This window comes from Artibeus jamaicensis, unplaced genomic scaffold (assembly GCF_021234435.1).
Source record: "Artibeus jamaicensis isolate MK-2021 breed Jamaican fruit bat unplaced genomic scaffold, CSHL_Jam_final contig_467, whole genome shotgun sequence".
NCBI lineage: Eukaryota > Metazoa > Chordata > Mammalia > Chiroptera > Phyllostomidae > Artibeus > Artibeus jamaicensis.
The window spans coordinates 1,016,753-1,032,237 of record NW_026521845.1 but is presented as its reverse complement, the minus strand read 5'-3'; the positions used below and the strand labels follow the sequence as shown (position 1 = coordinate 1,032,237).

The following is a 15,485-nucleotide window of genomic DNA, read 5'->3' as shown; positions in this document are numbered from 1 at the left end:
TACTATGGTTGGTCATTCAGATATAAACTTGAAAGCATTCCGGAGTTACTAGAGTGAATGCTAAGTAATGTATCTGGATTTAATGGTCATTCATAGATTCTAATTCTAATGTTATATAACTTATGATCTCAAAGGAGTTTTATTGGTAAATATCACCACACCTGGGTGTTTTGTTGTGACTGTTGGGTAGTAATTATAGTTTTTGTAGTAACTCTGTAGTACAATTTGAATATATATCTTAATTATGTTCCTTATGCAAAATTCTTTTTGGTGCTCCTTCTAAGACTTTGCTATTACTTGGGAAAATACTACTTTTACACTTGGTTAAGTCTTCATTCTGAGCTCACTTTTTGCTGCTTATTTATTTATTCATCGTACTTTTCCGTGAGAGATCCTTGATATTTAACATTGTGTAAGTTTAAGGTGTACGACATGTTGATTCCATCCATTTATATATTGCGGTGTGATTACTATGGCAGCTCACACCTCTGTCATGTTCTTCTTTCTCTTTTTTTTGTGGTGAGAACGTTTAAGATCTAGTCTCTTAGCGTTTCTGAAGCATGTCATGTGGTCTTGTTGGCCATAATCACTATGCTGTACCTTGGGTCTCCAGAACTTACTCATCTTCCAGGTGCAAGTCTGTCCCCTTTAATGGCACCCCGGCCCCTGGGGACCGCCTTACTCTGATGCTGCAGGTTCAGCCTCTTCAGATTTCACATCTGACTGACATCATGCGCCATGTCTCTCTCTGTCTGGTTTCTCTAACTGAGCACAGGGTGCTTTTGTTCTTTCCCTTTATTCTGGGTGTCCCTATGTTTCTTCCTCATTTTCTTGACCTCGTTGGTGCTTTTCTTTGAAAAGTCAGTGGCCTTCCCTAGCCAGACCCTGCCCTTGAGGCCATGGCAGAGGAATGAGTGACCCTCAGCCTTGCCCTGGGGAGTTTACAGTCACTGACGTGACCCAGGTCAGAGCTGCTGCGCTGCAAGGCGAAGACGTGGTCTGGGGCCTTGTGGGCGAGGTGGGGTGTCAGACAAGTGCGGAGAACAGGGCGAAGCTGGGAACAGTGTGACTGACGGCAGGGGGCTCAGCGCCCCAGCTGGCGTGGTCAGGCTGCATTTACGAGAGTGGAGGGGACGCAACCAACGTGCGCGGGCCTGGTGCTAGCTGTGGAAGGGACCCGGCTCTGCCTGGCTTCATACAGGAGACTGACCTAGAGAAGGCGCTTTCCTGGCTCGTGCAGGGAGTGCCAGGGCTTGGTTCTTCGCTCCTGGAACCAGTGAATACCATGTGACTGCCGTGTGTCTCTCATTGTGCCAGGAGCTCTGGACCCAGCAGTGACCAAGATGTCATCGTGCCTCTTCTTAGGGGGCTTGACGTTTATCATCCTGGCTCCTGTGAGGGGTGGGGGGGTCATGCTCCAGTGAAGGAGAGAAAATTAACACCTACATATACAGTGGCTATATATGTATAATACACATTATATGTAATACCCATATATAGTATGTTATATATAATACATATATTCAGTGGCTATATATATATTAAAGTTTCCTCAATATTCCAGCTTTCAGGGACTGTGACCAGCATGTAAACACATGCGCAGGACCCTCGCACGTCCCTGTCTCCGTACAGAATGTCTCTTTGTCCTTAGAGCCAGCCTAGCTGCCCCGTGACTCGTCTCAGCCCCGCTTTGGTTAGAATTGCTATTACCTTCTCAGTTTGCCCGTGGATGCAGCTGGAAGACTCGGGCTTCCCCCAGGGTAAATCCACTTTAGGAGTTGACATGCTGGCAACAGCACTTTGAAATGACCACGTGAGGGGGGCACCCTGTGGAGCCATGGAGATGGAACTCATCGTTCAGTCATCACCCGAAATTGGTTCATGTCTTCTCAAGAGCAGTCTCCAGGGGAGACAGAGGTGCTCTTCGGTTCTGCCGGGGCGGGGTGCAGAGGCAGAGACAGCTTGGCTGGGACACCTTCCCTTCCGGTACCAGTAGGTGAACTGCAGACACGTAAGTGGCCCTGAAAAAAAATCTGTAACTTACGAGTTTTCTTTTTCCCCCCGTCTGGCCAGGAATTGGACATCATTTCTGCAGAACTTGGAGAAAAATGTGAAGCCATAGGCCAGAAATTACTATACTTGGAGGACCAGCTTCACGTGGCGATCCAGAACCACGACGAAGACCTCATGCATATCCTTTCCACCTCGCAGTCAACATCTGCCAGGTTCTTTGTAAAACCAAGTCTTAAAAAATACGTGGTGGCTCTGTGCCTCAGCACGTGGAAGCAGGTTGGTGCTGCGGGCATCTCTAATTCAGCACACTGAGGATGGCTGTGGCTGTATAGTCCCTAACATTTTCTCTCGTTTTTGGTAGGTAACACAGCATTTTTGATTATGAAACCTATTAAAAATCAGCCACGGTTCCACATGCTCACCGTGAGACCCGAGCAGACCGCAGTATCAAGGGGATGCTCCGGGTTTGTGGGGCTCAGAAGGTTGTAGGTTCTGACTGGCTCGGTTTTCCAGGGGCCTTTTCAATGCTCAGAAACCCAAATCCGCGTTTGGTTTTGTGAACCATGTAATTCTGCTGTGTGACAGGCAGCAGAGGATGACACCTACCAGGACTCCGTGCGCGATTTCTTCCTGCACGGGATTCAGTGTGAGGACGCGTGGCTTAGCTGTGCACCCGTGTGGAGCAGCAGCGAGCCGCAGGGCCATCTGCAGGTGCTGTTGTCCGTCCTGTCGCTGGTCGCTTCCTTTGAGGGCAGATGGAAGGTGCACTGGTGGACGAAGGGACAGGCAGCCTCATTCTGTATCTTTTCAGTTATTTATTTAGTTCGGGGTTGACACTGCAGATAAAAACACCCCTCTGTTCCCGCACCCTTGTTATTCAGTAGTGTGCCTCTTAGGAGATACATCTGTGGGAAGTGTCACTGCTCATCTCACTCTTCAGAATTCCAGTTCTTACCGTGCCTGATTTTGGGTGCCTGTGTGTGTGTGTGTGTGTGTAAGTGGCCTTGGATGGTCAAGGATTAGTCTTATTTGTGAGTATTAAGACCCACAGTTTAATGATGGAGTGATCCAACGCCGTTTCCTTCCTCATCATAACCTTACATCTTTGACCTTGCTTATTAAACCTAGCAGGAAGTTCCTTCAACTTAGTCGGCTGTCGTGTTCACATTGTTAAAGGTAGATTTTAAAAGTAGACCCTGTTCTTCATGATCTCCCACCTCTTCTACAACTGGCATTCAAGCTATTAGGAAGTTGACCGAGAAGCAGTAGAAGGATTTTTGTTGTGCATGGAACACACAGATTTGAACACTTATGGGGGGCGTGCCTGTGGGGCCACACATCTGGGAGCCGCCCGTGCGGAAGGCCACTGCAGGCGGAGGGCTTCCCGGTGGGGCTTGGCTCAGCGGGACGTCCCTCAGGCCGGAGAGGGAGTCAGGTAGCAGTTCCGAGACCCACAGCCCGGGCCTGTCGGTCTCTTGTTTAGAAATTTTCTAGACATTGAGCCTGGCCCAAGGCACTGGGTTTTCTCCGTAATAGGGTCGGGTGTCAGGGAGGAGCCTGGGAGGGGACAGAGCTGTGTGTCAACAAGGTCCCTTTGGTTTTCCCATGGCCCATCCAGTCCGGATTCAGGGGCAGGAGGATCACGGACAGCTTACATGCCTCTTTGTTCATCAGCTTCCTCATCGGTTACATCGGGTAGTAACAGGGACCTCCAGGGTCTTCAGGGGGGCTAAGTTCAGGAAGGATGTGTAACACAGTCCCTACACGTGCTGGTTTAGGTCGACTACTCCAATCTCCAAGTCCGTTTGCCTCACTGTTCTCAGCATTGACGTCACAAACTCAAACCACATCCCACAAGAGGTTTCAAGATGAGTCGATTCAACTATTTTGTAAAAATGCTTAAAGGAATCGATCAGTAACCACACAATGACTTGCGCGAAAAGCCACTTAATTCTAATAAACTGCTGTAGACAGATGGGCATCTTTATCCCTGCTGGGTCATGGAGAAAGCCGAGGCTTAGAAATGGTGTGGCTAGTCCAAGATCATTTCCAACCAGGGGCAGAATCCAGCAGCCAAAAGCCCTGTGGTCCTACTTAAAGCATCAGGACACAGCTGGGCCTGTAAGTACAGGGACAGGCCCACTCTGGGGGGCACAGAGTTACTATAAAACTTCAAAGCTACAATAAAAAGTATTTAATGAAGTCATGTCTTTTGAGACTTTTGCTGATCCTCACTGAGATAACTGGGGACATTCCGGGGCCACGTCAGACCAGGGTAAGAAGCACTGGTTTAGATACTGAAGTCAACCCCTCCCCCCTGAAATAAAACACACCACAGACGGACTTCACCCCCCACCCTTCTCCAAAGCCCGTATGTGTTCCGTGCCACCAATGGAGAGTAAATACAAGGCAGGTGACTTTGAACTCACAGAAAGTGACACTCGGTTTGAGTGGAGTGTGGTGCCGTAGGGCAGGTATTTATGAGACTCTGCAGAGGCAGGCCTTGCTCAAGTGAGAACCTTTCTAGAGAGCAGGAGGGGCTGCTGGTGTCCTCCAGACAAACTCCAGTGGGTCCGTGTTTCCTTCTGTCGCCGGAGACACAAAGCTGAGTGCGCCTGAAGGACCCGCTCGCCAGGGACGAGAAGTAACTGCGTGGTGGGGCCCGTGTTTCTCCCTGATTCTGTTGAGCACCCTGTCAGATCCTCCGGCGCATTTGATGAGGCTTGGACACGATCAATGCAAGTGCGCGTCCAGAAGGTTCTAGCCGGGACACTAGGATGCCCTTGTTGCTGCCTCTGCATACACTGTGTGCATGGGAAAGCACTGTCCGGTGTGCCCACAGAGTGGGTCTGGGTGTCAGCAGCGGGGGTACTTTCCCCGCAGACCTCCTGGGCACCCCGACTTCAGAGTGGGGCTCGGGCAGCCTGCTGGGAGCACCCAGCTCTCAGGAAGAAGATGGATCTGAGGAGGGGAACAGGCCACGTCTGTTCGTCATCCTGACAGGCTCCCTAAATCACAGGCTGCCCGGCAGAGGAGCAGCACCGACCCATCAGCCATGGCGGCAGTGAGTGTCTGAGAGTCTGCACCGTTCATCGGCACGCTGGCGTCAGAGAGGCGACTCACGCCTGGAGTTTGAGGGCAGGCCCAGGAGGCGTGACAGTCAAGCCCGATTTCCGAGAGCCTCAGGCTGAGAGTCTAGAACAATTTCACAGTCTCCTGGGGTCCTAACAAGCAGTTAGGTTTTGAAAAACGTTTCAAGTGTCCGTGATGGCTGCTCCGCGTTCCCATCGCTTTGACTGGCGCCATGTAGGTTCGGTGCATTTGGAAGCGGGGGTTTTCCCTCCCTTTTTCTTCTGTCGCCCCGACAGCCCACTGTGAAAGGAACAACGTACGCCTAGGGTTGGGCCACTTCTGGAATATTCCGCGGCCCTCCAGGCAGTTCCGCCTGCCTCTGAACCAGGAGAGGGATGTCCCGATTCTATCTGCAGCCTCACTCGCAGCCCTGTCCCGAGAGCCTCCTGCAGGTCTGTTCTCTCCACGTACTTGGAATGCGCGGCACCCAATCGATTCGCTTCGGTGGCACTTGATGGCACTGGAGCACTGGGAATACCTCCAGGAGCTGGTACTGACATCGCACCCCCGAGCATCCGTGTTTGGTCCAGCGTTCCAATTTGTAGCTCGACAGGACAAAGGTAACAGTCTGGGACAGTGGCCTTGACTCCTGGAGAACTTCTGCTTCACGAGCTAAGAGCTGAAGGGGGATCATGAGGATCATGGGTCCCCACCTCAAAGTTTATAGGTCAGAAAACCGAGACCCTGGAGGTTGCTGTTTAAGGCGTTGTGTGTGCTGGGCTGACACAGATCTGGTGGCCACGGCCCTTTGGTTTGGCTGCCACCAGTGGGAGTGGCGGAGAGGAGGAAGCCTGGGTGAGGGCGTGGACATGCAGTGGGCACCAGGCAGGCATCGCCAGCCCGGTACAGAATTGGGGGTGTGGTGGGGGCAAGCTTCCCTCTTCGCTCTCCAGCAGCTGTTCCGCACCTTTGGTTTTCCGTGACGGTGAATGTCCCAGGACTGTCAGCCCCTGTGGCTGCTGATGTGAAGAGGTAATTTACCCAATGAGAAGCAGTTTTGAAAGACACCCTGTTATTTCTTTTTGAACTGAAGGGTCTCAAGTGAACTTAAGACCTCCTTCTGACTCACCTGCTGAAACAATCGCGTGCACACCCGACTCAAAGTACAACACTCAGTTGTTTTCACGTATAAACAAAAGACCCCTCTGAAGGGCTTGGAGGATCTCTGCAGACGGCCACCCTAGATGACGGCATCGCCTGACCGCCGCATTCCTGGGCGATCCCGGTGAGACGTGCTTTGCTGTCTTACCCCTTCACTGATTACAAACACAGTTGGCGCAAGTTCACTATCAAGAGGTTACACATTTGCTTAATATGCGTGCAGTCTGTCCTCTATGGGTGAAGAATGCTCTTGGGTTCCAAAGGGGTTTTAAAGATGTTGGCACGTCAGTCCTTGTGCCATTATTAAAACAAATGTGTCATTTTTCTTAGATGCCACTGATCTCTGGTGGAATGTGTGTTGCAGGGAGCTTTGGACTCAGCTACAGGATCTCTACGGCACAGGCTTTCTCGGACTCAGTGAGATCCTAGGTGGACTTAGATGCAGTGGGTACCCCTGGCACTCCAGTGTGGAGTTACTGTGTTTGCTCAGCTCTTGGACAAAAGTCAAGGTCAAATATGTCAAGAGCCTGCAACCATGAGCTTATCGGAATAGCAATGAGAAAATCTGGTTCTAATCCTGCTCTACTACTTAGTAGGCTTAGATTTTGGTAAATCGTATCGAATGAGACGCAGTGAGAAAATGTTAGGAACGTATTTTTAAAAATGCATCTTCAGCGTAACCCGCGGGTGCCTTTCTGCAGCCTGGGTCTCCCCCCGGCCTCCGTTTCCTGTCTTCTTCCCACTCCGCATCTCCACTGGGCTGGCAGACGGGCTTTTCCAGCTTGACACGTCCAAAGTCAGATTCCTCCCCACACTCACAAAACCCCAGCTCGTTCCCAGCCTTCTCCGTCTCAGAGAATTGCAAGTGTGTCTTTCCGGTTCGTTGCTTAGGTTAAAATCTGGGAGTCGTTCTCCCTGCATTTCCCCCTCTCACAGTGTGTATCTGGTCTGTCGCCCTGGGCTGTTGGCTTTGTCTTCAAACCACCCGGAGTCCGACCGCCTCTCATCGCCAGCTCTGCCGCCGCCTGGCTCCAGACCGTGAGCTTTTCCTGTCTGCATTATTACTGCTTCACCCCTCGTCTGCACACCTCTGCCGTGGCCCCTTCATCTCTTACGCACGAGAGCGGCCAGTGTGCTCATGTCCACACTGCTCCCACCCCCCCACCTAGTACGTGCTCACATGTGTGTCTTGGGCTCTGCTCACTGTCACCAGAGCTCCATGAGGTCAGGGACCTTGTGACCCCCGCACTTCCCACGTCCAGGTCTCAGCACACAGTGGGAGCTCGGGAAATGTTTGAATACTTGAAGGAGTGCAGGGAAGAACGAGGAGACCTATGCTTTCATCTCCCCAACTGCTTATGGCGAAATGTTCCCAGTGGTTTCTTTTAGAACCGCATTGACCCAAACACGAAAGGATGCGTGTCCATGGCCAGCGTGACCGAGGCAGGAAGAAGGGCCGCGGCGTCCCCCTCCAGGCCCAGTGTCTGCAGGCTTCACCGCCGTGTCTCTCCAGCGCACCGTTCTGGCTACAGACAGCTGACATCTCTCTCTCTGGCAACATTAGGGTCCTTTCCTGCAAATTGTTCTGCAACTCCCCCATTTCACATTTTATCCTGTCTTCTCTTCTATGACAGTATATTCAAACTGTTTTCAAAATACAGGCAGGTTGGTTCTTTTACTTATTTTGATGATTATTACCCCACGGGTTCTCTAAAGGAGGCTTCCAGGAGTTCTGACGCCCAGCCCTGGGGAGAGCTGTAGGGTTTGCTGATCTGCTGTATTAGTAAACTAACCTTCAATCTTTTGTGGTACTCACAAGCAAAAAATACTTTGACCAAGGTACAAGACTGTGCAGTGTCACAAGTGGGACTCTGAGAGTGACAAGTGGGTGGCCAGCTTCACAGAGCAGGCGGTCGTGCCCTGGCACCGTCACCTTTGAGCTCCCGGGGACGGGACCAGGGGGTCTTGTGTGAGGGGCACTGACATTTTAGTTGTAGGACTTAGTCCCCTTCTTTTGTGGCTTCTCACTTTAAAAACCCTTCCCTGTGTTCCGCCTGAGCCGGAGTTCCACGACCTCTTTAAGAAGCATCACATTTGAGTTCTGATTCTCTCTCAAAACCTTTGTCATCATTCAGCATATTACGGATAGGAGCGTGCAGTCCCTGGGCGCACGTCAGTGGTCATTAACTCTGAGGCGTTTGTCAGGATTCGTGAACGGCCCAAGCTCTGTGCGTGCTCTTCATAAACGTAGTGTAACTTTGTGATTAAAGTGCAGCTTGGTGTTCGGTCGGGGACCACTTAGGCTTCTGCCTGTGCAAAGTCCTCTGTGTTTTCACTAAAGAGCAGCAGAGCTGTCCCGAGGAACAGAGGAGAACGAAGCTGGTAAAAAACATCAGATTCTTTCTTCCTTGCACCCGCTTCACATTACCGTCCTTCCCCTCAAGTTCAGGTGCAAGGAGTGAGCCCTGGTAGTAAATGTATGTAAATTACGCAAATGAGGAAGTCTGGTGAAGCTCCAGGAGGATGAAAAGCTGCCAAAAGCTTTTCAGGGTGGTTCAGCATTTTTGCTTAAGAGAGGGTCATTTGCATAATACCCAGGATCCTCTGGTGGTTCTTTCTTTTTCTTTTTTTTAAAGAGAAACCTTTGTACACCCTAACGTGAGGTTGTCTTTTTCTCTTGACATTGCACTGACATTGTCCTTAAATAGAAGAACATTGTAGCCTAGACTGGGAGAAGTGGGATCTCTGCAGGCTCCGCTCCCCAAAGCTTTGTTTTCTCTGTATCCGATCTGGCAGCCTTCAAGTGGTCTGAGCCCGTGAGATGACTGAGAGGTGTTTAAATGGTGGCAAGATACCTCTCTGTTTCCCCTCCGCTCCTAGGGGATGCAGTTCGGTTAGTGTGCTTGGTACAGGAACAGAACTCAGCCCCTCTCTCACGCTGCGTTTGCGTTGTTCCGACTTCCAGGTTAGAGCAGGCAACAGGGACGAGCAGAGGGTCCGGTGGGACAGGCAGAGAAGCCGCCCCTGGTGACTGCTCCGCAGCTCAAACGCCCGGCAGACAGCCCACTTCCTGAGGGAGGAGCAGCCTCATTTTCCCCACACGGCCCTTTGCTGAGCTCCCTGTGACTGTTCCCTCCGCCTGGGCAGCAACTCCCCGGGTGAGGGGACTGAGACCCCAGCAGTTTAAGGGGGACAGACTGGCCCAGAAGAGGCAGGCTCCCTGCACTCTGTCAAATCTCGAGTCCCCGAAGGGCTAGTTGACAAGTACCTGTGAGTTTAATAACGTGTGGCAGCCGATTAGAAGCTACAGGGGTTTCAAAGTCATTGTTTCCTGAGAAAACTGAGGTTCAGAGTTATTTACACAGGCCCCGTGTAATAATGTGTGTGTTGGCTGATGGCCAACGGCGACCGTAACTCACGACTTGGAGCCTGGACCTGTGGGGGCCCCAATACCTGGGTTTATCGGGGAGACTCTGGTCCCCAGCCTCCGGCCTCTGTGCTGCCAGAGCTCGTGGCCGTGACGGTGGCCCCGCCCCAGCTAGGGGCTCGGCGGGAATCACTGTCCCACAGGCCGGATCTCTAGAAGCATCCCAGGTGGCCCCGGTCTCGGTCTGAGAGCTGACTCTTCCATCTCCTTTTTGAAACCTCACTTGAGATATAACCGCAGGCCTTGTAGAAATTGCAATAACTCTTCAAGGAAGTGTGAAATGCATGTTAATATTTAATTCCTACGATTGGGAAGAACCTGAAGCTGCAATTCGATGGCAGTGCCCTTCTGCTTCCAGCTGGCACGCGTGCCCCCTTGAGGCCCCCCACCCCCGGGGGCTGCAGAGGGTCACCCGCTGTCACCTTCCGCGTGTCCCTTAACGAGGCGCACAGTGTCTCAGGAGGGAGCTGCAGATGGTGAAGGGGACTCTGCAGGCCATGATCCTGCAGCTCCAGCCGGCGATGGAGGCCGGAGAGAGAGAGGCATCGGCTTTCTGTGCCACAGCTGGTGTCTGGGACGCACTGGCTTGAGGCGTGCGGGGCAGCGGAAGCAGGTGAGTGACCCCGTCTCCCCTACGGACGCTCAGGAGCCGCTCTCGCCTCCCCGCCTCACCCACGTGCCTGGGCCAGTGACAGGGCCACGGGGCCACGAGGTCTCCGAGCACGAGGATGGCCCAGCCCGTGCTCCTGGGGCTGAGAGGGGCCCACAGGGGAAGGTGCCGGGTGGTGAAGACCAGTGGCCTGATTTCCATCCACATGTCACTCAGAGGTACCTTTACTGTGTCGACAATGGGAGCACCCAGACAGGACTTGAAAATATTTTCACCTCAGCCCCCTTTAGACAGAAATTGGGGTGAATTCTCCTGGAAAAGCGTCTCTTTTCCTGCACGATCTTGCTTTCTGCAGCAATTAAAATGTCTCCTGATAACCACCTATAGAATGGAAACCAGACAGCGATTTGGCTCCCGCCTGCCTGTGCCGCTGTCCTCCAGGTGCGTTACCCAAGGTGCTAATGAACCCCAGCACTGGCGGCCACAGCTTCCCCTGCGATTCACCGCCATCGCAAACTCACACCAAAAGTTCCACGAGGTGCCTTTCGGGCACCAGCCCGTCTGTCAGGGGTACGGTGTTGCTGTGTTCCGTGTGGCAGACCTGTCCCCTGGCAGACCATCGGGGCCTTCGGAAATGCTCCCACGGTGTGCGCAGGAAGGGAGCACGGGGCGGGAGTGGCTGAGGCAAGGAGCGGACTTTTGAGTCCCTGCCTCCCTCCCTCCCTTCCTTCCTCCTGAACCTGTTTCACACAGTGTCGGATGGGACATTTGTGTAGAACCTTCAGTGCAGTGCAGTGCTCAGTAAGACAAGACAGTGCTTGGCTAGGCAGTGTGGCACTCACTGAGACAGGGTAGTACTCACCGAGACAGTGCAGTACTCAGTTAACAGTACAGTACTCACTGAGAGTGCAGTACTCAGTTAACAGTACTCACTGGGATAGGGTAGTACTCAGTTAACAGTACAGTACTCACTGAGACAGTGCAATACTCAGTTAACAGTACAGTACTCACTGAGACAGGGTAGTACTCACCGAGAGTGCAGTACTCAGTTAACAGTACAGTACTCACTGAGACAGGGTAGTACTCACTGAGACAGTGCAGTACTCAGTTAACAGTACAGTACTCACTGAGACAGGGTAGTACTCAGTTAACAATACAGTACTCACTGAGACAGGGTAGTACTCACTGAGACAGTGCAGTACTCAGTTAACAGTACAGTGCTCACTGAGAAAGGGTAGTCCTCACAGAGTAGTACTCAGTTAACAGTACAGTACTCAGTGAGACAGGGTAGTACTCAGTTAATAATACAGTACTCACTGAGACAGGGTAGTACTCACTGAGACAGTGGGTTCTCACTGGGACAGTACAACACTCACTAAGGCAGTGCAGTGCTCAGTTAGGGGGCATTAGAGCCCCTCCCTGCCGAGGCAGCCGTGAAGCAGGCTGAGTCTGGTTCAGCAGCAACCCCCACGGTGCACAGGGTGTTGGGGGGGAGGTGGACTCCCAGACATGCTGCATGAACAGGAGGTCCTCACTGGTCGAGGACATTTGGGAAACACCCGGGTCGTAATTTCTGCCTGGAGAGCCAGAGCACATGGGGCACTGGTCCACGGGGGGCCTTTGGAAAAAGACCCCGTGATTTTTGTCTGACTCCACACTTCCTGAGTTTGATGGATCATAGAATTTTTTTCCTTTTAACCCTAGTAGCCCACCGAGCTCGCGCTGTGCAGCACTGTCCACAGGGCACGGCCAAGTGCTGATTTACATCCTGAGCATGTGTGTGTGTATGTCTTCGAGCCCAGACTCCGATTCCCGCAGAGCAGTGACTTTCTGTACGTGACACGTTTCAGGGGTCATTGATCCTTTGTCTTCCAAACTCTTCTGTTCTTCCGCCTACAAGATTCGTGATGCTCCTGCCTTCACAAGGATGCGTGGACGCGAGGCAGGTTTTGTCATTTCCTGCTGTCACGCTCTCGTTTCCAGAAGGCAGCTGGCGCTTTGCTAGCCTCCCGCGCGGCGCCCACTCTGCCCCCCGTCAGGAGTCGCCCTGCGGAAGCTGGTGCTTGGCCAGTCTCCAGGGAACGAAGCAAAGCAGCCTCTGAATTCACTGATTGTGTTTCCCACAGCCTTTTCCTGAGCATTTTTGATAATACACGTTTTAATAATAAGCAAAATTAACTTGTCTCAGGAATTCTTGGTTTTCAGTGATGAACCAAATTCCTGAGTTACTTACAATGACATCTAAAAATGACCAGTTACTAGTCACATGGCATTCAGAATCCTTGAACCCTTGAATTAATTTCAGGGAACAGAATTTAAGAGAGTTGGGACTGACCATAGTGCCAGTATCGAATCCTTCCTTTGCCACATGTCATTTTAAAAGACTCCCAGACACAAGACGTCTTTCAAGTCACTAACTCAGGTGTTTTGCATCACTCAAAACTATTGCGGGTATTCCGTGAGGTCACGCTGTGCTGGAGAGCTCCGCAGGCTAATGGCTGCTTGGAGTTGGGCCCCAAATAAGGGCTCTCCCGCCCACCCCCACCCCTAGGGGGCGGTGTGTTCTCTTCCTGGCTGAGATGTCCGACCACGGTTAAGCGAGGCAGGTGAGTGCCGCTCCCACCGGTTGTTGCAACTTCTCTGCCGTCTGCCGGTCTGGAGGCAGCCAGGAAGCCAGCCAAGCCCAGGGAGCTTCCTCTGGCCGCACGGCCTTCTCAGGACAAGCCCCCTCTCTTCGGCCACTGTGGCCCTGGAAGACCTGGGCCTGGGTATCCCAACCCATAACACAGGGGAGTTTTTGCCAGGAAAACATAAACAGAAATGAATGCTTGGATTTAAAAGCAACAAGACAAGAACAACAAAAATGTAAGCTTTTGTAGAGACAGCCAAGACCATGAGTGAAAGAGCAGACTGAGAATGATGAGTTTAGAGTCTGGTCTCTCTGCGATGACACGGTGTGACGATGAACAGTGTATTCCGCTGTGTACCAGTGAGATGCGGGCGTTTCAACGGCTGCCTAAGTACCTTGCCCCAGCCTGGGTTGGGGCACCTCCCCAGTCAGCACCAATCCCAGTTCCTGCGAACTTCTTGAAACCGGATGTGGTTCAGTGAGTTGGGCATTATCCGCAAACCGAAAGGTTGACAGTTCAATGCCCAGACAGGGCACATGCTCGGGGGGGCCCCCAACTGGGGGCCTGCAAGAGGCAACCAATGGAAGTTTCTCTCCCACATCCATGTTTCTCTCACTCTCCTGGCTCCCTCCCTTCCCCTTTCTCTAAAGATGAGTGAAATCTTAAAAAAAAAAGATGAAAATGATCTTTTCCCAAACTGAACAGGTGTGTAAGATGGGGAACGTCCCTTCCTGTGCAGCTGGCCTGGTCTCCCCACCCCGTGGGAACATGTTGGGGCTCACCGGTCTGCACTGGGGTTGTCCTGAGCCCTTGATAATCGGTGTCCCCTTCAATTCTCATGTCAGCCTTAGGAGGTGGGTGCTGGAGGTGATGGTGCTGAGCCTTGGGAGGCCAATGGACTTCCTCCAGGACGCAGAGCTGGTCGGCAGCTGAGCGAGAGGGACAGAGACAGCGGGGCGCTCCCAGCTGGTGCTCTTCGTGAGGTGCCCTCGGTGTCGTTTTGGGACCTCGAGCCGTGGAGCTTTGTTCATGTCTGAACGCATGGGCACCCTGGGACCCTTCCTCGAGAGCCGGAGAAGCTGAGCCCAGGAATCCTTGGCTTCCCACCCCCAGGTGGGCCCTGCTCTTCTGCGGCTGTGAAGTCTCGGCTCGGACAGGCTTCCACACATCTACCCACCGTCACCGTCCCCACCAGCCGTTCATTCTGCATCAGCTGCAGAAGCCATGCCAGCAGCAGCCACTGCCGCCTGACCCTGGATGTCCTTGAAAATCCCCGTCCTCCTGGTGGTCAGAAAGCCATAAGAAAGCAGCCCTGTGCTCCTCGGCCCATGTGGGGTCTTGGAAAGACAACTAAATGCTTTGATTTTGAACATCCTTGCCTTTCCTAATCTTTGGTTTTTTGTCCTGTAATTTATTGCTTCATGCAGTTGACTTTCTCTTACATGAAATCCAAACTGATACCCACATCAGGGTGCACCTTTGACTCTTTTTTGTCTTCGGGAGGATAACAGAAAAAGCTTGTCAGGGTCATTCATTGCATCCTTTTGTGTAATTGCACAGTAACTTATGTTGCACAGAACATCTCTAATAAAGCGATGCTTTGCAGTGGAGTATGTTTACTTTCAGGTACCAACCAATCAGAAAATACCGTAGTTTTCCAGACCGCTTGATTGAGGAAATTGAAGATAACATTACCAGTTATGTGGGAAAAAGCCAAGCCCAAAATGCCCACAAACGCCACTGGAAATATTCTGCTAGAGATACTGGCTAACTCAGGCAAGAAAAATAAATGATGGTTACAATTTGGGAAGGAGGAGATACATTAATATTTACAGGTGATGTTAACTGTAGGCTAGAAAAACCTAAGAGAATTAATAGAATGTCTTTATACAAGTAACACAATTAGTGAAAGGAATGAACAGGTTTTATATACACAAAAAATAACCAGAAGATAATATATAAGAAAAGAGTCTATTTTAAATAACAGAAATAAAGAACAAACAACTAGAAGTAAAATTTAATGTAAAATGTAGACGTTTTAGATGAAGAATATTGTAAGGTAAAGGACACAGAGAAGAGTTTAATAACTAGAAGGACGTTAGATGTTCAGATAGTAATTCATCATTGATCGTCAAGTCTCTGTAAACTGGTTTATAAATACGACCTGATCCCACTGAGTCGCAGGTATCTAGATATGCCCAATAACCTTCCTCGGCTTCACTCCTCTGGCAGTTCCTCATGTAGGTACATGAACTACGCATGTGCAGAATTGCAGGTGTGTATCATTCCATTAAATTGATTAAACGAGGCTGAGTGCTCGGGAGGCAGACGTGAGCAAAGCAAAACATGAGCCTAAAAATGTCTTCAGGGACATGAAATTGAATCCCGAGGACAACCAATCACAAACAGTCAACCGGGCTTAGAGCCGCAACCAACCAATCATTTCCTCGCTCTCTGCGTTTTCTTTGTTAGAGTCTCTCCCCAGCTCCTGTCACTGGGCTGCTCCCCACCACTTGCAGCTTGATGCTGCCCCGTTTGAACTGCCCCGGATGACCTCAGTATGCCTCAGTTT

General features: G+C 51.4%; 1 protein-coding gene across 1 annotated transcript in view; it reads left to right on the top strand.

The window, feature by feature from the left end:
- The window catches only part of DISC1 (DISC1 scaffold protein), a 242,247-nt gene extending 227,724 nt beyond the window's left edge, over positions 1 to 14,523 (top strand). The window contains exons 12-14 of the mRNA XM_053667294.1: positions 2,074 to 2,189; positions 10,122 to 10,286; positions 10,671 to 14,523. Of these exons, the coding sequence (XP_053523269.1) occupies positions 2,074 to 2,189; positions 10,122 to 10,263 (258 nt within the window). The 3' untranslated portion in view covers positions 10,264 to 10,286; positions 10,671 to 14,523. The remainder of the gene's footprint in view (positions 1 to 2,073; positions 2,190 to 10,121; positions 10,287 to 10,670) is intronic.
- Positions 14,524 to 15,485: the final 962 nt, after the last annotated feature.